This window comes from Ptychodera flava (assembly GCF_041260155.1).
Source record: "Ptychodera flava strain L36383 chromosome 3 unlocalized genomic scaffold, AS_Pfla_20210202 Scaffold_25__1_contigs__length_14229661_pilon, whole genome shotgun sequence".
Classification (NCBI taxonomy): Eukaryota; Metazoa; Hemichordata; class Enteropneusta; family Ptychoderidae; genus Ptychodera; species Ptychodera flava.
In genome coordinates this window covers 10802142-10826028 of record NW_027248279.1, presented here as the reverse complement: position 1 = coordinate 10826028, position 23887 = coordinate 10802142, and the positions used below count along the sequence as shown (strand labels likewise).

Sequence of the window (23887 nt, the reverse complement as noted above, 5' to 3'; positions counted from 1 at the left end):
GAATTCCCACGATTTACCGGAGGTGTAATTCTTCAAAATTGGCGGCAAATTTACATTTTCAAGTCTCTTCTGTTTAAATTCAATGGCAACGCCATTCCAGGCACCCGCATGTCTCGTGAATTCCTATGATTATGCATTAAATGTCTCACGCAAGGTTGGACAATAGAAAGACAATGTAGTCGAACTTTTATCAGAACTGTAGCTGTTAAGTATCGCTTTCATATTTTCACAGCTTGGATTTAAAACAATGGTGTTGTGACATGTCTCATGCATACTATGTATTAGGCCTAATCATTGTGAAACAAGCGTTGGCAAGTTTTCTTGTCGACAAAGTATTGTAAATTTGGGAGTTGGACTTTGGGGGCCTTGGAGTGAGCATATCTCCAGGCTCTCGGAGCTAAGAGTTGTCCCAGGCAGCCATCAGGCTGACCTGGGGAAATAAAGTTTCGAGCGCAACGTTAATTCCTGTGTCGCCTGATCTATGTATTTACTCCATCTACGCGTACTGTGGTCTGAAGTTCCCCTTAATCGTGATTCCGAACACCAAGAACACTCTTTTACAATTTGATATGGTGGAGAACTAAAACCCGGTTGCAATATCGACCAAATGTGGTGTTTGGTCGAGCCTCGAGCTGCAAAGCGAGTCGTTCTGCCAAAATCTGAGCTGCATGATTCCCCGAAAACGAAGAAAACGAAGCCTCTCACAGCAAAGCTGAATGGAATTTCCCGATAGAACTGCGAGAAGCGAGTCGCTCCCGGACACCTGAGTGAAATTCCGCGGATGACATAAAGGATGGAGAATGCAGAATTCAGACCGAAAAAAATTACAGGAGAAAAGGTGATATTTACAGAGGCAAGCTGAATCATTCAACCCAAGGAAGCTAGCGAAGAACACGTCAAGGTAGATCAACCATGAGAAGATAACAGTATTAAGATTTTGAAGGGTGAGCAGATTCGAGATTTGTCGAAGTTGAACAAGAGAACTGTGTATGATCGTTGGAACTGCGTGTTTTGTCTGCGAACTGAATTTGACAATTGTTCGAGGGGTTTTTGTGGTCAAATAGTTAGTATAGTAGACTCGCTTTAATTCCAAATATTGGTATTGTTCAACAGAGAAATCTAATTATTTATACTCGTTTGTCTTTATTTTATACGAAGCCTCATCTACGCGGGTTGGTTTGGGGGTTGGGAGTGTTTTTTATTAAGTGAAGATAATTATAGAGCTACGAGAATTACCGACGCTGCAGTGCTACGCGTAAGACGTCCCCGATACGAAGGGTTGGGGGGTTGGAGAGTTGAATAGCTAGTTTTTAATTTGAACATCGTCAATATGGTAATTGAAATTGTTCTAGAAACGGATCTTACTGGGAGAAACTTTTGATCACAAACATAACCGCGGACATTGCAGATACAGCTTGTATACATCTGCTATCAGCACTGCAACACATACATTATTCGATTATATTCAAAGAACGATGTCATATTTCTAATTACAAACAAAAAATTGTACTCTCCACTTGATGTTCTTCTGAAATTCTGTACTTTCCTAGTGTATTTTATGTAAACGTGATATTTTTTGTATTCTATCCATATTTGAGACACCTTTTATAAGGCTTGAGGGCAAGCCTTTGTGGGAGAAAGAACGATGTCATGTTTCTATAATTTGTACCGGTTACTGTAAATCTTCATTCTAGTAATTCGCCAAATTTCAACATTTCGCCACTTGGGCTTGAATTCCCACGATTTACCGGAGGTGTAATTCTTCAAAATTGGCGGCAAATTTACATTTTCAAGTCTCTTCTGTTTAAATTCAATGGCAACGCCATTCCAGGCACCCGCTTGTCTCGTGAATTCCTATGATTATGCATTAAATGTCTCACGCAAGGTTGGACAATAGAAAGACAATGTAGTCGAACTTTTATCAGAACTGTAGCTGTTAAGTATCGCTTTTCATATTTTCACAGCTTGGATTTAAAACAATGGTGTTGTGACATGTCTCATGCATACTATGTATTAGGCCTAATCATTGTGAAACAAGCGTTGGCAAGTTTTCTTGTCGACAAAGTATTGTAAATTTGGGAGTCGGACTTTGGGGGCCTTGGAGTGAGCATATCTCCAGGCTCTCGGAGCTAAGAGTTGCCCCAGGCAGCCATCAGGCTGACCTGGGAAATAAAGTTTCGAGCGCAACGTTAATTCCTGTGTCGCCTGATCTATGTATTTACTCCATCTACGCGTACTGTGGTCTGAAGTTCCCCTTAATCTTGATTCAGAACTGCATGGACTTACAATTTGAACAATTAACCTTGAGAAGAAAGTGACCAGACTAAACAAACAGATCTCAACAAGAAAGAACAAACATCACAAAAAAATTATACTTGTATTTTTGTTATCACTGTGACTTTTCTTAAGTGTTTTTATCAGCTGTTGAGTGACACATTGACATTTGCTGTGATTTTATCGTGTGAGATCTCGTAGTGTGCGGGGTAACGGCCGGCTCCGTCATACTGCCTGATGTCACACCCATCCTCAGAAGCAAAATTCTTTGTTTCACGATTCAGTATGATATTGCAATGTGAATTTTATCTACATCATATAGTATTGTATATTTTTTCTTTCATTTTTAGTTACTGTTGTGTATGTTTTTTACGTTGCCTCTCATTGTCAACTCGTGCCTTTAGTTATGCAAATTTCCCTTTGTATGAAATTCAATTGTTTTACTTTCGCTGAATGCCCGAATCTGAAAACGTTCATTTTTTGCTTCTCTCAAAACTTTAACAGTGTTTAGTCCAACAAAATATCATTTCATGCACTTTAAATCACACGTTTCCGTACGAATGAGGATCTATTTGAAAGCCATTTTTGCAAAGATTTTTGGAACACCAATGCTTGGTCTCTATTTCCGTTTTACGCTAAGCCAGCGTGTTTTTCTTGTTAGTAAGATTTACAAACAGGCTTTATTTATTATAATGCTGACGGCAAACCAAGAGATGGTCACAAGAAGACGCACAAAGTCCGCCATCCGAATGCCTACACGCTCTTTACTATTATTCTTCGAGGCCAAACGAGCCCAATTATTACCCGCCAAAGACGCGAGGATTATTTTTAAGGTTAATAGCGATCATGCATTTTATGATTATAAATCACACGTGTTTCAAACTTTCTTTTAAAGAAATGTACTTTGTCATATTCTCAACTCAGAGGGAACGGACGTATTATTTTGAAAATGAGGTCATTTTCTATTTCGAAATTGGCCCATGTCATAATCTTCCAAATTGGCGCACAGAATAGTAAAATTTCACGCTCACAATACATTAGCGTTCTGGGACGCAAGTGATCAAGCTGACGTTTCTTTGTTTGGACTCTAACAATGCTGGCGCCACGAAATACCAGCACAGTATCGCCGACATGATCTCACTCATTTACACACTTACTAGAATTACCCAGTAACTTATTTTCTCATGGAGGTATTCTGCGTACTACCCCCATGTTCTAATGTGTTTCAACCAATCGTAATATTGAGCCGTTGTTATCATTTTAATTTATTCCTAGCGTGGGTTTGAAACAAAAGAATTGTAGCAAGCCATACACGGGCATGTGATAATTTCTACTTTTGTAATCTTTTCTAATGTCGGTAAATCAAAGCATTTTCTTATTACATTCTTTATGGCGTCGGCATCCGACATAGCCAAGATACTGTATAAATAGACACACTAACTCAAAAAAAGAAGGAGAACTCGAGGACCGATAACCACGGTCACTCTCTTGTGGAGTGACCGAGACAGGACATTCACAGTTATGGTTCCGTATTCATAAAATAAGTTCCAGTTATACATCAGCATTCGTCGTCAGTTCCAGCTTCTTTCCTTCACGTTATGACACGTTCTCCACTCCACACTCTTTCAGCGCCACGTTCAAAGAAGGCTTCCACGCCTTTAGATGTCTGTAGGATTCAACATCGCTGGTAATAAAAAGAACCTGTGGTAATACCAGCTTACCAAAACACTGAACACTGCAAATCCAGATTTTAGTAATGTTAATGTATGCGAACTTTAGAAACTGAAGATTAACGAAACCTTACTTGCTATGAATTTTTCTCGCCAGGATGGTGACGTTGGAATGGATCAAAGAATCTGGCTCCCTTCTCAGCACAGTCTCTCCGAAACCAAGGCTTGCCACATTCGTCTCTGCTGCCCCAAGAAACTTTACCGAGAGATACGCGACGACAAGACAGAAGACAATGATGAGAACCTTTTCAGTCGTGTCGATTCTTTTCCTAGAAATCAGTAGCATCGTCAGGTATTGACGTACAATTCGGCTATACAGATATGTAAACCTGAATCCTCTTCACTGTCTGATGTTCTCCTGGTTGCACACTGGCAAATGAAAAATATTATTGAGGCAATGAAATTCTTGTAAGTATTTTAGCACGCTAAACGAAGCAGAAGGATTTAAAATTTCTTTAAATTTCCCTGGAGGAAACTTTAAATAATGTTCATCTTTAGAATCAACAATAGAAATCAGGTCTTACTATGTGAAGTTTTCAACAGTAGCAAAATTTAAATGAAATTTCCTGCCCTTTGATGTGGCAGCATTATTTCGTTAATCAATATATAACTTAATTTTGAGTTGTTCAAAAGACACTTTGGGAAAGAGCAAAAATTCAATGTTACGCGTATTATTGACTGAGCCTAAATTTTGCAGTGTTGTTTGCGCTGTACATACTGTAACACGAGTCTGTATATCATCATTCAAACTGAAGACATTGGCAGCTTTGAATGTTAACTCAGGTTTTTACCAATAACAATGTGCCATGCTCAAAGATGTCATAAAAACGAAACACCTTGTAGAGAGAGACTGTAGGACTTTTTTAAATGTGAGGGACATTACATGCACATAAAATAAGTCGACATCAAATTTATCTCATTTACAAAGGTGTCCTCGCCTATCATAAGTACCCCTAGTGTTCGGTAATACAGACAGTTGGCATGACAATCAGAGATCAAAATATACAACTAATATGAACGGCAGCGATGCCTGTTTGTGAAAATATATTTCGGATTCCTTGCATATATGATCAGAGGATGCAACGTAAAATGCTCACCCGATTCTGTAATCGTCGGGGTGCGAGATCCGATGCTTCGATGGGTTTTTTGAAAACCAGTTCTCTTTTTTTTTGAAAAGAGATTTGTAGAATAATCGTGCTTTCGGATGCAGTGTCTTAGCATCAGTGAGACTTAGTTGTTCATGCAAAATTTGTAAAAACCCAGTCAATTCCACAGTTAATAATGTATATGATAGTTTGTGTGAAACTTATGAACAAACATGGCTGAGAAACATTCATAATGATACAAGGAAGTGTGGATAAGCTCCGAACTTACAGACCTTTTAAGACAAAATTTGGATTTGAAAGTTACTTGCTAGATATAAGATCATTTACCTATAGGAGGTGACTGACAAAACTAAGGATTTCGGATCACAACCTACAAGTAGAATTGGGCAGAAGGTCAATTCCAAAAGTTCCTCATATGAAAGATTCTGCAAGTTTTGTAAGTCTTTAGTTGAGGATGAATTTCACTTTGTAATAGAATGTCCAAAATACAGAGCTTATCGAGATAGTCTATGTTCATCCACTAGTTTGTATAATCCAGGCTTTCTTGATTTGAATGACAGAGAAAAGTTCATGTATATCTTTACTCACAAAGATAAACTACCTCTTGCCAAATTTAGTTCTTGTACTTTAGTTCCTCCCCCAGCAGCAGCTTCATCCTGAGTTTGCTGAGTTTTGTAATTTTTGCCTTACCACACTCCTTGAGTATGTTGTTGAGCAGTAAAAACAACAGCTGTTTCATGACACAGGGGAAATGTAACCTTTCCATGCACATATGTTCATGTATCCATATATTCAACAAGATTAGAAGCACAGTGGAAAACATTTGCCGATTCCTGTTGTCTTGGAGGTCAGATTCGATCGCAACTTCTATACGAGGTCATCCCATTTAGTCTGAGTTAATTATTCGCCATTGTACATAATTTATTTGAATATTCAGATTTAAAAAATGGGAGCCAAAGCTTGGTGAGTTTTACAACCTCGTTTATTCAAACTTAATCATCATTTTACAACGTGATCAGTGAGTCTTTGTTTTATTTGTCATTTTAGTCCTGCTAAATATCACTCTATTGATATGTTTATTCTGAAGAATGTTCACACACATGATACACTTCAGCGAATTAGTATAGAGTATCTCCAGTTACTTCCTGCTTGTTGAATCGCAGCGTCGTTGCCAGCGTTACAACATTCTGTATCCACCCAATTCCCCCAACGACCATAGGGGCTACTGTTCTTGTCATAACCCCAGACTATTTGTTGACCTGTCCAACCAATACCATGGTGCGGATAATCTGGATAAGTGCCAGTCTGTGGGAAGACATACATTAATGTTTATTATATGTACGTCCATTTTCAACATCGGTTACATCAATAATTTCAGACGCCCAAGTTAGTTCTTTCTCACACAAATAACGGTGGCTTTTTCTCGTCTCTTAGAATTTTTTCAAAGTTCTCCATCACCCCAAGCCTTAGCATGCTGTTATGACGTCTGTGACTATATTCTTCAAAACATGTTGATTATGAATGTCGAAATCAAACTTCAGATTATTCTTAGAACACGATTGGAACTAATTTGGGAAAATTGGATGAGAGTAAATATTAGGAAAATGTAATGAAATCGAAATTTTTACAGCTGAAATTTTACAAAATGATAGAATAGTGTAAAATTTGAAAATTGTTCTCATCGAACGAAACAACGAAAACACAACGATTATTGCATACCTCTTCATCGGATTCATTTTCATAAAAAAAGTTCATTTTTGTGTAAATGTACTAAAGAAATGAGACAAAATGCTTAAAATTTCTCTACTTAACGACTTTTGAGTCAGGGCACTTTTGAAATGCCCCTGACTTTTTCGTGAATTTAAGGCTTCATAAACATTAAATTGAGTCAGGGCACATTTAAATGACCCTGACTGACTTAACTGTAAATCAATCGAAAAGCTTCATTTTGGTCGAGGAAAAGTGACAAACTGAGATTATTACTAGTGTTTCAGTAATGAAGAAACTACAGACAAAATCTCATATTTTCATTAAAATATGAATATTGTTCAAATGTTTGAACAATATTGCATTAGATACTATCATGCACTGATTCTTTCTCATAACATTTTAACAGCATCGTAAATTTTGAATAAAATTTTAAAGATGGTAAGCAAATATGGAGTAATATTAGACAAATTTCTAAAATTTTTGAGAAATGTTTGCCAATCCAATTATCCCAAATTAGTTCCAATCGTGTTTTAGACGTGAATATGAGATGACTATTACACCTCACTCTTTCAGCGTGCACTGCCATTGGTTAAACACGACTCACGTGACATGTAAAAGAACGTGATGATGCCCTCTGCGAACTTGATGATGCCCTCTGCATTTGATATTACATGGATGACGTCATTTTACTTACTGCGCATCCTTTCTGCGCAAAACAAATTGTCGTTCGCTTGTTGTACTTTGCAGTTGGCAACTTATGGCTGCGAAACGTCATGCAGAGCTGTCGCCGGCACAGTTAGACGATATTTTGATGCAGGTAAACAGCAAACGAACAAAAATGGCAACAAGGAATGCAATTTATGTGTTCAGGGACTATACTAGCAACAAATTGGATACGCCACCGAGGAGATCGGCAAACTTTAGCAGCAACCCTAGACTTAGACTCTCCACAGTCGCTGTGCCTTGTTTTGTGAGCCGTCGCGGGGGCCTGCATTCGAAGGCTACGCTGTGCAGCTGTGAGCACGCGCTGCCAGACACAGCGACTGTCAGTTCTTGCAAGTATATGAATATTCATAAGGGTAGTGACGCCAAAAGAAAAACCTATCTAACTGGGCGGAGAGAATATATACTAGTAGCTGGTAGACCTATATACACGGCATGTTTTTTTTTCATTTTATTTTATTATTTGGCTATGGTACTTGTCATTTTTGTTTTGATTAACGGATGTGTGGAGTTCTATAAAGTACCCGGATCAGGCAGAAATCCGACCGGTCGCTTGCAAGAACGTCCAGACCCTGGGATTCGCGTCGCGTCTCTGAAGGGCGCGGCGCGTGTTCCAACAGGGAAGAACGCGAATCGCAGGGTCTCTGCCAGACTACCCTAGACTCGGCACTGACATTTTACGCTGAGGTCCGGACTCAGAAGGCGAACTGTACTCGAAGACGTCTTTGTGTTTTTGTTTCTTTGCATGTTTGCTTGTTACGTTCGGTGTAATAAAAATAATAACACATGAGAGCTTGGGCAATATCACGATTTTTTGCCTGCCCTCGGGCTGGTGGTCAGTATTTCGATCATGACCACCATCCCTTGGGCAGGCAATAAATCGTGATATTGCCCTCGCTCTCATGTGTTATTATTTAACTATACAATGCAATGGTGTGTAACTTTTAGGCTGTAATCAATTTCTTGACAAATAATAATATTGCTCTCTGCAAAATTACAAACCAAACTATAAATTAAGGTAAACATTACAACTATTGTTATTTGTTATTTGAATAGTCAATGCAGTCATGTAGGTGATAGCATCATTTACTGTAAAATGTGATCTCTGCTGTTGGGCAGAATTGTCCTTGAGGCTGCCTTTTGCCCACTTTGGCGATGTATAAATTGCTCTGATAAAGTTTGTGTGCGATGTGTGATAGCGAGTATGAACTCTACAGCAGTGTGCATGGGTCGCAGTCGGAATAATTTCAACAATTTAGCTCGTTTGTTGAACACGCTTTTCTCTCATAGGGTGTGGATTTGACCGAGCGCATTTGACGGTGACGCTTCGCTAGGTGATTGGATGCCTTACGTTGTGTTCGAATTGGATTGAAAGTCTACTGAAATTTCATCGAATTGCTTGAAACCTTCCCCAGGGGATTGTTGTCCGGTTAAAAGGTATTGTTTTTAAAGTTCAAAGGTCGTACGAGAAATTATATGTCAATTAGGATGGTGCGGACTGTGACACCCAGGGTGAGGGTCACAGTTTTCTGTGCTTGAATTTTTGGCAGGTCACTTGTTTTTTTTTTGGCTAACACTTTTGTAGGGTCACCATCACAGGCATCACTGAGTAGTTTGTGAAAGTGTAGTTTATGCTGAGAGTTTATGCTACGTTCTGACCTTCTGATACGTAGCCTTACCACCGCTACATATCAGAACGTCAGAACGTACAATACACTCACAGCATCAACTACATTTTTACAAAGTACCCAGTCAACATAACTCCTGTGGTCACCATTCTTCACGCAGCGTCATTTAAAAGTACTCTGCCCTCTCCCTCTGCCCACCGGGCAATTTCTGTCACGTATATCTGCGCGAGCGTATAAGGGTTCACATTTTGTGTGATATTATGGCATATGTATTGATCTGCATCTAAATTTACTTATTGATAAACACTCTATTGCAGATGATAGCAAGACCAGCGTAAAGCAACACATTTAATCAAATGACGTGAGGATTTATGAAAATCAGTTTATAAAGATACTTTTACAATTTAAAGAACTATATTGATTATCGTCAAATTAGATTCGAATTTTTTTCCCAAACGATCGGGGAAACTGTAGTAACAATAACCGTATGAAAAATTAAGTCATTATCCATGGATATGTTTGCTATTCCAGTAAATTCTATTTATTTGATGTCAATAATGGAAGCCATTCGGTATGTGAGTTTTTAGTGTTACAAAGACTGCACTGTATAAATGCTAATATTGTCTATTACACACAGTTGAAATAAGAGTCGATATAGAAAAATATAAGCTTAAGAAAACATCAAATATAAGAAAAGGATTGAAAGATACATGAAATGTTTGCGAGCGATTGCCATAACTATTTTGAAAGAGTTTTTAAAACGTTTTGGGAAGCATTTAATAAGCTATAAATACGGAGGCACTGTGGACCAGCGGTTAGGGTAACGAACTCACTATCGGAAGATGGTGAGTTTGAGACCCAGTTCAACTTCGCGGTAGATCAGAGCCCGATCCTGAGTAGCGGATTCACTGTCGGAGGACGGTGAATTCTAGACTCTAGCTCGTTGCTGTGCCCTTGAGCAAGGCACTTTTCTCCTCAGTGCTCTAGTGGACTAAATAAAAAATACATTGCTGAAATATGTTCACATCGATAAAAGTTTCAAAAATATGAAGCTTGACATTGATAAAATAAGATGACCCACCCGATACGTCCTCTGACTGTTGGTGGCGCTGCTCTTCAAGGCAGCAATCAAACTATGTTTTCCGCAAAATCCATCGATGTAACATTCTCCCATCAGTCCTGTTGTCTTCATATAGTAGCCATAGAGTGACACAATATCAGCCGATGAGGGCGCCCAGCCATAAATGACCTGGTGTGTAAAGAGGTAAGGACTGGGTAGGGTTTTTATTTCATCACACACTTTTAGTATCCAAAACACTTCAGTCAGCAACATGTTCTTAGAATTTAATAGTTCACCATTATACCATACATTTCGGTAACATTTTGTAATGCAATAGATTTCTTTAGTCTCACCTCTGTGTAAAGATTGAGATCCAGTCCATTAGTGTAGATACATCTGCTTGTTTAATTGGCAGCAACAAATCGAATATCGTCATTCCTGAAATTTGGATAAAGCAAAATGATGCAATACCATTATCGGAATTTGCCCACTCTTCCTGCTAAATAATATGTGAAAGTTTATTCTAGTTTTGTTTTCTAGTCTTGCTGTTGCTGCCTTCTTCTTACTTGTCATTATGATGAGCTAAAGTAATAATTAAACCTTAAGGTGAAATTTGCATAAGTGAATTTTTATGGGCCAAATATTTGAAAGTTTTTGGTAGATAGTTTTAATGTCTGCTGTTACTTCCTTCACCTTCAATCCCATCGAAGCACAGTGTAAGTGATGTTATTTCTAAAGTTTTGGCAATTTTGTTGTTGTTTCCACTTTATATGAAAATGACAATATACACTAAGTTACCGAAATGTATTAACCTTTGAATGATCACCTTTCTCAGGTACTTTGTGTTAACGCTGAACAAAAGTGGGACGGCGACAACTCAGGAGCCATGTAAATGACCTCAGCAAGGCGGATGACTCACAAACCATAACATTTAGACAAAAAACGCCTTCCTGAACAAAAAAATACCGTTTAACGTGTATACTTATACCGTGATGATAATTGCAATGAGAAGTAGGACGAAGGACGACGTTTATGATGATGATGATGATAATGATGATGATGGTGATGATGATGATGATGATGATATGACAATGATGATGATGACGATGATGATGATGATGATGATGATGATGATGATGATGATGATGATTATGATGATGATGATGATAGCCGTAGTAAAAATAACAAATTGTTATGTATGCATACCTTATTATGGATTGGTAGAATTCAGCGCCACTGCTATCACTATCAGGGCGTGTCATCATGTTAAAGACCCTTGTCCACCCTCCCCCGTTAAAATCCATTTCACAGTACACCTTTGTGTATGGCAAGGAAAATAGTGAAATAAGGCAAATGAAGTGTGTTGAAATAAAAGATTACATGTACTTCTGTCTTGGAATCACATCAAAATAATACGTCACATATTACTGGGTTATAGCCAAAGATGAACACGCGTAAGTGAATTAAGTAATATGTATAGGATAAAGCCTAAGTACGAGGGCTCTTCTGGTATATAAAGTCCAACCCAACGATAAAATGTCGAGGCCGCAGGCCGAGACATTTTACCGTAGGGTTGGACTTTATATACCAGAAGAGCCCGAGTACGAGGGTTTTATCCGACTTAAAAACTATCGCCCCTAACTGATATATTTTCGTTTTCAAAGTGTTTACGTCAACCGTCCCCTTTGTCAATGTAACATGTTTAGGATATGAATTAAAACTTTTATTTGTGAAATAGCCTTCCAATGTAATGAAACATTCTATAAATGCCCTAGTGCACATTATATAAATGCCCTAGGGCACAGCAGATTTTGTTTTTCAGCTGGTTTCCGCTGTGTTACCAAATTTGAATATTAAAATATACCAGATGTCTACAGAATATGACATGTTCACTTGTGATTGGACAGTACTTTACTACGGCGCTGTCATTCGTTTTTGGAATTTGGTGACCAAGGCTTTATGAGTAAATAAAACACCCTGAATTGAGCACTCTGATTGGTCAATCAACAGTAGATAGTTTTTAAATAGAGTTATGGATACCTTTGTCGCTTGTTTGACATTCGAGTCAGGATAAATCCAATATTGACCGCTTTCACGAACGCCACAGGTGTACAGGTCCTTGCAGGACTTCCCAGGCTGTGTGATGGTTCCTGGTTTAGTGTCGTACATCAACATCCAGTCCTTCAGTAGGCAATTAATTCGAAAAGTTACAAATGATAAGTTTGCCATCATTTTGTAGCCATCAAGCATAGCACGCATGGCCATGCTGCAATCTTTTGTACACCGTGCGTCCACAGATCGGTTCATGACTAGAAACTCGTACTTGATAGAAAGCCTTGGCGGCCATAGTGTATCTATCAAATATAGTTTTAATCAAAATGTAAGTATGTTTATTATAATTATGACTTGTACAAAAATGAAATCGTTTTTGAAAATTACTGATCACTTAATGTATTGCATTATAAATAGGTGAGAACTTTCAGTCACTCTGTTACGTTCATGATGATATGCCAATGGATTAATCGAAAACGGAAAGAAAATGATGTGATGTCATTCTAATACCTATGACCAAGATGAACTAAGCAGTGAAAGGCTTACAAATCGATAAAAAAGCACATAATTTATTTAGTGTACGTACCTCGCCGTTGTATAGCCGAATCTGATTCTTGGAGAATTGCAACATGATATGAAAATCGGCTGTACAGTTGTCTTTACATTCTTGGGAGTTGCAACCACACACGCCTGGTAGGAGTTGTCAGAAAAAATAGGCATATGAATGAAGTTTAAGAACTCTAAATTGTCAAATTTACAGCATTGCTGATTTCCAGATTTCCATAAGCACAAGAAAAAAATTGTGTGTATAGATTTGTTTGAATACCTTGTTGCTTTCCAGCTATCAGTGGAACAATGAATAGGTCTATTGAGATCAAATAACTATTAGGGAAATTGATATATCTGCATAGAAAAACTCACCATCGTAGTTGTTGATAGGCAAAGAGCTGCACACCAGAGGGAAACAACACGTACCGTCAGCATTTCTATTTCCGCAGAGTGTAGTTAGGTGAAATGTCACTGGAAAGTCACACTTCTGTTTTTTTTTTCTAAGATCACCGTGGCGTTTTATAGCTTTGCTTGTTTCGTTCACGTTGCATTTCGTGAGAGACACCATGGGAGGTATTAATTGATTAGTCCGCTCAAGATAGCATGAATTTCAATTAAGATGAAAGTAAACATACATTTTAATAGGTAATGTTTTATACTTTACAAGTATAAAGTTAATATTGTACAGTCCAACCTGCTTCAGTAAATGAAATGCAGGTGTCATTTCAGAGGTGCCAGTTTCAGAGCGAAATTGCTAATTATGCCACTGCATCGATGAAGACTTGTCCAAAAACATGCTAAAGTGCATCAATATGCAATACGTAAACATTCTTAGCAGGATTATTTTCGTCCTTGTGGGCATAACATTTTGAACAATTCAATGCGTAGCTGTTTTCGAGTTATTGAAACAAAGGTAAATCCCCTTTTATCATCAAACGTAAATTCACACTTAAAATGTCAGAGTTAACTGTTGTAAGAAAACCTATCGGCCGTGCTTTGTCAGAACTGGCAATTCTGAGTGGCGTGTGGTCATATTTGCTGTACTATATTCAGAACAAATGGACCATAAACTGTATCTGTTTAGCCACGCTCCATGGCTCCCGAATTTACATTTCCAAATTGAAAAATAACTGAGTTTCGAAGCCAACACTGGTATGTGTATCATGTTGGACAGAATCGGAATATACATCAAGGCAGCAAAACGATTAATAGATGCAATTAAAATGAAAAATAATGTCAAAACAGTAGGGTAGTGCCATTTTCTATTAGTTAGAGGTCAGATACAAAGATTGACTCGTCAATATGACACTGCACTACGTTGTTTTAAATGGATTAATATACCATCAATAACAAATGACAACTAATAACCGCACTATTTCATTTTTGAAACGAGCATTTTACAAACTACAGTCGCTGCAAGAAGTAAAACCTTTCCAAATACAAAAACAGAAGTAGACACGAATTTATGGATGGACCATCTTGAAATGAAAACGGTGAAAAAACAGAGGAATCGATTTGAAATGAAATGTTAAAACATGTCGTGAGCATTCCTCACTTAATCTACTTAGATAGAAACATTTCATTGGACTGTTTAAGTTTCTGTATGTTCCGTTAGTTTCCCGTAACAAATATAATCTCTATGTTGTCTATACGCTCTTATAAATAAATATCGAGTATATCAGCATCGAGAGTGGTAATAATACCATTGATGCGTGTTAAACCTATCATGCATATTATATCTCGTTTTGGAGCTATGGACTTGTGACGTATTTTGTTACACTATTACAATTGTTCAGTATAGAGGTAATTTTGGTGTATCGCAGTTTTATTTTGTCTATGGAAACGTATTCTTCTCACCAAGCTGGAAAGCTCTGAAGTCGACAATATGGCTTCAAAGTGATATCAATGCCATTGATAACGTCATTTGATTTTTTACCGAGTGCTCACTGCATTGGTTTTCTCTTTTATGTAAAATCTAATATTATTAAGATCGGAGATGCCTGTGTGCCTCTTTAAATCCCATTTTCCATAAAATTTGTGAGTTCAGACTATGCAACTTCTCAACTTCTTGGTTCGGAAAGATGACGTACGGCTTTGCTGTTCGCTGTTAAAGAAGCCTGATATTTCGTGTTGCACGAAGAGTTGGTTCGAGTTGAGGGATAAACTACCAAATGATGCACATCGACCATAAACTAATGTTGGCAGCTATGTATGATCTACAGTAAAGTTTATCTTACTATATGTTTATTGTATCACCGTTGCAATTTTTCCCAAGCGTATGTCACATCAAATACTTTCATGTGGATTTTTGGGAAAGATAGCTTCAGAAAGAAGAAAGAGGCAGGATTCAGACTAATACAAACACTCATGGATGGAAAGATAGACAAGAGGTACTCAACAAGACATGCAACAAAGAAGAATGTACGGAGACAAATAAAGTATACAAATGATAAAGAGACAGGCATGACCAGTCATACTTAAATCGTGTAAATGTAGGCGAAAAGGAAGGGAGAGACTTCTTCAAAGGGTTGATACTTGAGCAGGCAGGCATACGTGAATACAAACGGACACACAGAACAGAAACACAGAGAGACACGTGGGAATTCTGACAAACTGATTGGCAGAAAAACACGCAATCAGCGAACCGTGACGACACGTGACGTGTTTTTGCCAATCGCAAACGGGCATTTCGCCCATTGCGTCGCCGAATACGCCACCTTTCCCTAAAACCGGTCTACTGCGGTGATTCAAATACCCAAGGACAATTGTATAGCCGTTTTCGAAGAAATAAACTAATTTGATTTTAAGAGGCAATTTACAGGCGAAAAATTCATCAACCACAGTGAAAAGACGTCTATAGGATGTTTATTTTTGTAATCATTAAACTTTCAGCGACATGACCATTATTTACGAAATTCTGAATCAATATATACCCTGGCTTCAACAGATCACTGTTGGCTATACCCGGACAAAGTACGATATGCATCATGCTGTTTCAACAATAAGACATAATAACCGGACTGGTATCATTATTTGATACCTCTTAAGCCGTTACTCACGTTGTAGATTGTGTACCAACATTGCTGTTGGAGGTAAGGGGGGGGGGGGAGATCAGAGACAGTAGAAAACGAGAGACAGGTACAAGAGGATGCATTTTAAAGGTATACTGTCACCTGTTCCAATTTTACCATGGTTACCATCGAAATAGACAATCTAACCGATAACAGATTTTCAGCGGGTGGCCGCTTTTTTAAAAACAGCGCCCCCATATGGGCATTTTGAATATCAAGGAACGCCTCTTTGACCATATATTGGCATATTTAGATTACAGGTGACTGTATATCTTTTATGACTGACTGATTTACTCAGTTACGTACTGTTTTCTTATCAGCTTATTTACTCGCGCACACACATACTTTCACACTCACTCATTTTGTTCATTCACTTAGTAAATCTCTTGCCTAAATATCAAACCTATCGTAAATTTTCCATTATTGTAGTATTGCAATGCAAGCCCTAAGATTTGTATTTAGATCCTCAATAATGTCTCAGTGAGAGACGATGGGCATTAAGCGTCCCCCTTCAACCAAACAAAGTTGTTTTGATTAGCAGCGTCACCTTTTAATTCACAATATTCATCAACTAAGAGTTTAAATAGCTGGACACATCTTGCGAAACCACAGCTCTTTGTAAGCACGAATGCAAAGCTCACACTGTAAATGGCCACTTTTAGGCAACCCGAAATGTGGAGAGGCGCCCTCTACGCTAATAAACGAAATGTTTATAATGTGTTGAAACTAAAAAAAAAAGGACCAATCTGTAACTCCAAAATTGACTGTCCATGACATCAGTGCTTTTACATATTTCATTCCCCTTTTGTCCCTTTCACGTATCAACAATAAAGGTTACATCTGGGCATCAAAAATAACTTCTTCATGCAATCAAATTCCATATTTGCCGATTGTAAGACCACTAAAAATTTTTTCACATCAGACTAGTCCCAACTCATAGTGCTGTAGTTTGGCATCTTGATGTGAAAATATATTATGTTATTTTTATTCTGCATTTATTTTATTTGAAAAAAAAACAACAAATAATAAAAATGACAGTGGGCTGTGGCCATAGGAACACATGAACTAACTTGTTCTGATCAGCAACCTTGATCTTCATATTGCTGTGTGCAAGCTTTACCTCGGCGTGTTGTCGTTTTCGTAATATCGTGTTGGATTTTAGACCACGGAGGTTTCATATCCTCTGATCTGATAAATTGTACAGTTTATGAGAAAGTACGAGTACAACTCTCTATCCTGATATATATAGAATAACTGAGAAATATGATGATAATTTTTATGAGTAAGATGAGCTGCGGCAAATGTTATTTGGATCTCCAAAATTTGAGTTTAACATTGACCAAAGACAACAAAATATAAAATACGTCACTTAAAGGTATCTTAATAAGTAACAATGACAAAGACACAATACTCGATGTAAAAAAAGACGCCGTTAAATAAATACCTACAGGACATGAATGAAGCGTGTCGCCTGATTTCGCTCTATTCATCCAGAAACCTTACCCTGATTTGGTCTCGACATGCGTAAAGGACCCATCAAGACGTATGTCAGATTAGACAAATTAGACAGATTAGACAAAATCCAGCCTAAAGTAATGAGTGATGATATCAGTTTTTGAATTTTAAGAATATTTTCTTGTCGCCTTATCGCAGTACTACCAACATGCAAACTTATCTTAAGGACTAACCAGCAAACACGTGGAGAGATGACCTATCGTTGAGTCTTTTGATGGCCATGCATGTTTCTATGGCGACTTCCAGTGATTTGATGTTGTCAACTGTAAACCACACCATGAACAGTTTGCATCTGGTAATCCAGAACTTCCTTAACCCACGGAACTCCACCATACTGGTTGTATTGTCTGCCTTCAGTTGAAACTAATGTTCTTGAAGTAAAACAGTGCTTTTCGCATTAATGAAAGGATGATAGCGTCAATATTGAAGCAAACAATTCATGACATAATATTTATCAGATATCACCGATCGAAAATTGCAATGATCAATGTTGTTGATATATGTGTAGATTAAGAAGATCAAGTTTTCAACAATTTTTAAAATCTTGCAGCAATGCAGGTGTTTTCAAAGCCAATAAGCTATGCACTCGATATGCTATAAAATACGCCATTACCTGATCTTTGTACAAGATGCAAGCTTCTGTCTTCTTCAGTGCTATGTGAATGACGACTGAATTTGTTGAACGTGTAGCGGCGCATAAGACCCGACGAACCAGTTGACTCGCCTCCTATGACTATCAGACTATGCGTCTTGTTGGCTGGCATGGTTGCTTTCGTTGGAGTTTGCTTTGTGTCACTGAAAAGTCTTTGTTGAATTAACGGGCTCTGAAGACGTTGCGAGCATTTCCTAGATTGGTGATGTTTACGTTGCAGTAGTAATGATATCGGTTCTTCGCTTCAATTGTTAGCACAGCAACCTTTACCAGCGTTTAATGACTATGGTGAAACTTGTGAGATATCGTCGTCATCGGCAGTAATTCCATTATCATTATTACCTGTCAACGTCATGTTTTGTGGAAGGACACAGAAAGCTTACTTCAGAAACCTTGTTATAAGATTTCCTCAGAGTTCACAACGATCGACCTTCCTCAGTGACCTCGAATACACTTACTGGTATCATTTAAAAGAGTTATAGAGGCCTTGAGTATTAGGCACGTGACTTATAAAGTTTCACTTCAATATTACAGTTGTAGTCAGTCTAATTTACATTGCATTCCTGTAGCGATCATTCCAAGGGTTAGAATTTCGTGATTTTCGGGATTAACGTGGTAAACATAGTTATATTAGAAAGATGAGCAAATCCTTCGATAATTTGTCTTACCAAGACAACAAGCGACTGCTTCTGTATTATTTTTGGTCAACCATTAGTTTCATTAAAATTTGATATAATTCAATGCATTGCCATGGTAAGTGTATACCAAAACACAGAATAAATCCTGTGTACAACAAATGTATTCATCTAGTTACATAAAAACAGGAACACGATCACTTACAGTATTAATTAATAAACTAACCTATTGAGGTGAATTTTTGAAAAAGGAAAAAACCGGCAAATTTTAGGAATAGTTATGGACAATTTGCATCCCCATGACGTTTTTGAAAAAAAAAAACATGTTGTACTCAGAAGAAGTGTCATAGATAAACGTTTATTTAAGCTGAGTCGTAACTTTCTTACGAGCGTACGTTTTGTAGAAGATTAATTCTATTTCGCTGTAGATATATTAAGTGAATGGCTTTGTGGGCGTGACTATAGGCAGCAAGTTTCAAGAATAGTAATTTGAAAAAAATATAATTGTATTTAAAGAAATTTCGGCATAGTCGGACAAAGAGAGACTTAAACTCTGACGGGCACACATATAGACGCACAGACAGACAGACAGACGCACAGACACACAGACAGACAGACTCACAGAAAAAAAGACAAAAAGCTTGACGGAAGACAAATGATGCCTTTGGTTTTCTCGGCAATCCTTATCGTCTAAGCTGGTACTTGGTGTCCCATACTCATTTACATTCAGCAGATAATTTGTTCCCGTGGTCTAATTAATGCATATTGACCCGTCGTCTGTTTCCGTGTCATTCTTTGAGCATATGACCGATCTCACTTCTGTTTCCGAAGTGTATCGACTGTACTTTAACCTTAGTTCGTATCATATCATAATATCTATCAAGAAATATTGTATTCTTTGCGGATTATTAATATTATTATCTTCATTCAGACTTTCTTCCTGTGTAACAATTGTAAATAACAGTTCTTGCCCATTCTTTTCCCTACTTTCATTATCTATATTAACTGTAATCTCTATTATTTTCATGACTTGCCCTTCTGAACGAAAATGGAGTTTTTGTCTTTCAGAGAAAACTTCGTTAATTTACAAAGACCTTTTACGATTTTTATTATCTCCATGGAAAAACTGTCCCTGGTATGATGTCAGACTTTTAATTTTACTGTCAGTTTCCGGAGTAAAGTAATAATTGCCTTTGAGTTTTGATACCTGCCGTCAACATCGTCATACTTGGTTAGCTTGAACTTGGATGTGAAACATTTTTAGTCAAATGTCACTGTTTGCTTGAATCAAAATGACAAGTGAGAATAATGGCTGTGGCAATCATGATTCTGTGGTAAGAATGGGGAGGTATAAGGCCCATTTAATTCGTGGCAATCGCCGTGTATTTCTTGTATTTATTTAAAAGCAGCAACGGGGGCGTTACAGTCCGTTGCAGCTTACTTTCCCGTTTCGATGTCTGGTATGCACACATTGTGTGCACAGAACGCATGGGTGTTTTTATCACAAACATCAGGGTCTCTTCTCTCGGTTTGATTTCTCCTCAGATTACATTAGATTAATTACAGTCAGGGGGTTTGTTTGTTTATCGAGTAGGCTGTTGATGTAATCGGTAGTGACTAAAATGTAAAGACTAGTGAAGACACAATCTCTTTTACGGTACCCTGTTGTTTGTGTAAGATAAAAAGCACCATGCGTTCTGTGCATACAATGTGTGCATACCAAATATCCAAACGTGAAAGTAAGCAGCAACGGGCTGTATTTAATACCAGGTAAAACTGTAATGGTTGTCCAACACAGAAAACTAACTTGCAGGGTTTTCAAAACAAGAGAATTATCTAGGTAGAGTGTCAGAGGGGCTATCCTCAATGCTATGGCAATGTTCATGAATAATAAATCAAGTGTGTTGCCCTTCTACGCCAGGGAATGAATAATGATAAGAACATGAAACAGAAACTGTTGGTAAGATTAAGCTAGCATATATACTGAAATAATCGCAATCATACCAATCCATAATCCAATAACACTAGGTCAAAATTTGTAAGACAATAGTTGTAAACATAGACACAAAACAGCACAGAACAGACAGTAAATAGACAGTACACAAACAAAGTCAAATTCATGAAAGAAAGATATATGGACCTCTGGCCAAAAGACCAAGAAGTGATGTCAGGTGTTTCGAGAATAGTGAGCGCATCCAGCCCCACATGTGGCACCCGCCATATATCAATACGGCTAGTTTTCAATCGGGTTGGAACCCACAACATACGGCATCAGTCGCCTAGCGGAGAGGCCACAGAGAGAACCAGTCGGCTAAATCTCCACTCCCAAAAAGAGTGGTTCAATAGCCGGCTAAGTTGTTACATTTTTCTGACTGAGACCGCTCCACACGTTGTAGAGTTCGTGAAGCACTCACGCACGCATGCTCACTATCATACATCGCACATACACACTTTATCGAAGCGAAGAAACGAATTTCATCGCTTTAACTGGTCAGTCAGATAGGTAGTGGTCACTAACTAAGGCCCAATGTCACCGATGCCATCAGTGATCATTTGTCGAAGAGAGATATTGTATTTATCTACCAGCTTGCGATACCTGCCAAAAAAGCGTTGAATGTAGAGACAAGTCTTGCTCTGGTGTAACCTTGATTTAACAGTTTGAAAGAGAGATGGCCATGTCTCTCTACAAAATCACCATATGAACTGCATGCTCTTGCATATCATATAAGCTGGGAAATGTATATCCATAAGCAGGTGAGAGTGGAATATTACTGATGAGGTGTGGAAAATTAATTATACTAAAGTTGAAATCATCTCTCTTGTCATATAGCCTAGTAGAAAGGTGACCATTGGAGTCAAATTCAAGTAAAATGTCCAGATATGAAGCAGAAGAGGCCATTTCTGTAGTTTCTTTAATCTCCAATTATGGAGGATAAATCATAGCGAGATATTTACTGAATTCAGAGTTATTCAATGAAATAACATCGTCTATGTATCTAAATGTTAGGTTGAAAGTACGAGCTACAGAGACCTTTTTCTGCTTGATAAGGTTCTGGATAAATTCTGCCTCGTATGAGAACAGAAATAAGTCGGCAAGTAAGGGAGCACAGTTAGTGCCCATGGGAATTCCTATACACTGTTGGAAAATGTGTCCTCCAAATTCAACAAATATGTTGTCAATGAGGAAATCAAGCATACTGATAATGTCTTTCTCGGTATAAAACACTTTAGCATTAGTTGTATTTTTAACAAAATTGTAGAATTATACCCTAATGCCACATATTTGTAACGGCGTGAACCGTTTTTGTAGAAAAATGCTTGGTTGATGATGTTTTTCAAGCGTTCTTTCAATTTATCATGTGGTATTGTGGTATACAATGTGGAAAAATCGAAAGTTTTAATAGATGTTATTTTTGAAACAGATCTTGATTTCAAATTTTCCAAGAGTTCCTTCGAATTTTTTAATATCCACATTTGATTTATACCACTCCGAGAAAAGACAACATCACAGTATGCTTGAAGTCCCCGTTTAACAGTACAAAGAACAGAAGTCAGTATCTTCGATAACTCTATTGTTGAACATTTTGAAGATCCTGCGATAAACCTAGCTTTGTAAGGTGTTTTGTGGAGCTTTGGTATCCAGTATAAGCTAGGCAACTTATTATGGTCATCCTTTGTTGTAATATTAAAATTATCCATGAATGACTTATGGTTTGCCAAAATTTCAGATTTGTTGAACATTGATTGTCTGTAAGTGGAGTTGGTTGAGGTCTTAGTTACACCAAGTTCGTCTATAAGACATTCAAAATAATACTTCTTACAGACAAATACAATGTTATTGGCAGCTTTATCAGCAGGGACGACAACATATTTGTCATGGATATCATTCAAACACTTAACCGCATCAGGATCTTTAAATACAGAATAGGGTCTTCTGCAAACATGTGATCTTAGTCGACCAATACGGCCACGCACTATTTTCCTCACAGATTTGACCCATTCTGACAGTGTGTCCAACTCTACATCCTCCCTTTTAGCCCATTTCCTGGCATAATCTTCAACTGAGTCCATAATGATCTTAAAATTATGGTTCCAGTTGATCCTGCGAGGTTCTCTGAACTTGGGTCCACAAGATAATATCTTACGAAGGTGGTGATGTTCAACCAAGTTCAGATCACCAGTGATGACATGGCCAACTGGAGTATATTTGAAGGGAGATGTAGAGCAGTCACAGGATGCTGGTGTTTGAAGGAATTCATCAATTTTTAAGTGCCGCAATGCCTTATTGTAATTGAATATTTTATTGGAGATTGTCTTGGTGTATTGATATGACAGAATAGGTACAGACTGGTTCTTAAAGTATACAGGTATAGTTGATGTAACCTTTTTGTTGTGTAGTATATTGCTGATATTAATGGCATCAATTCTTTTGTTAGTAAATGGAAGATGTATGAAATGACGATGATCATCAGTCATAGGTTCAGCACGAACAGGCTTGTATAGTCTGTATAGTGCAATGTCAGCAATAATACTGACCAGTCTGTACGGTTGTTTGTTCGGATCTGTCAAAGACAATCCCAATGCATAGACATGCAACCTTCTCAAGTCCTTGATGGAAAGAGCAAATAATGAAGTACGAATGTGATGGAGACCTAAAGGCTTCTGCAATAAAAGAAGCAGTTCATGAAATTTGTCAGTGGCAATTGCATGTAGCTGATGTATCCAATTTAGGCCGATGGTAACGCCTATGTCCATGACTACGTCTTCTACGGACAGAAGACTCAAATAGGCCCATCACATTCACTTCTGAACAACCAGGACTTGAGAGATTGCCTATATCTTTGATGTTGTCATTACAACCATAAGGCATTGCGGTACCTAACTGTCTAATCCAGTGGTATTCTCTCTGTCTACGGAATGGTGAACTAAGTGTGGGGCTGTTGGTTGGATGGTATATTTTTTCAAGAATACGGACACGCATAGACAAAGTGGAGTGATCGTCCTGGTTAAAATGCTTATAAAGTTGCACATCCAAAGATCGATTCACTCCACTGCGATGTCCGTTCATTCTAGATCGTAAGCTGTTTCCTGTTTCACCAACATAAATGAGCCTGCACAATGAACACTCAATTCCATAGATTACGTTTTTTGTTGTGCAATTCAGAGGTTCCAGACATTTGGT

At 37.9% G+C, this 23887-nt stretch overlaps 2 protein-coding genes across 3 annotated transcripts in view; both read right to left on the bottom strand.

Annotated features, from left to right (window-relative positions):
• The window catches only part of LOC139125256 (angiopoietin-1-like), a 220411-nt gene extending 206403 nt beyond the window's left edge, over positions 1-14008 (bottom strand). The window contains exons 1-4 of the mRNA XM_070691353.1: positions 12870-14008; positions 12272-12412; positions 11438-11547; positions 10585-10669 (exon numbers count right to left, since the gene is read on the bottom strand). Of these exons, the coding sequence (XP_070547454.1) occupies positions 10636-10669; positions 11438-11547; positions 12272-12412; positions 12870-12914 (330 nt within the window). The 5' untranslated portion in view covers positions 12915-14008 and the 3' untranslated portion in view covers positions 10585-10635. The remainder of the gene's footprint in view (positions 1-10584; positions 10670-11437; positions 11548-12271; positions 12413-12869) is intronic.
• The window catches only part of LOC139125244 (centrosomal protein of 63 kDa-like), a 513301-nt gene that overhangs the window by 454256 nt on the left and 35158 nt on the right, over positions 1-23887 (bottom strand). The window lies entirely within an intron of this gene.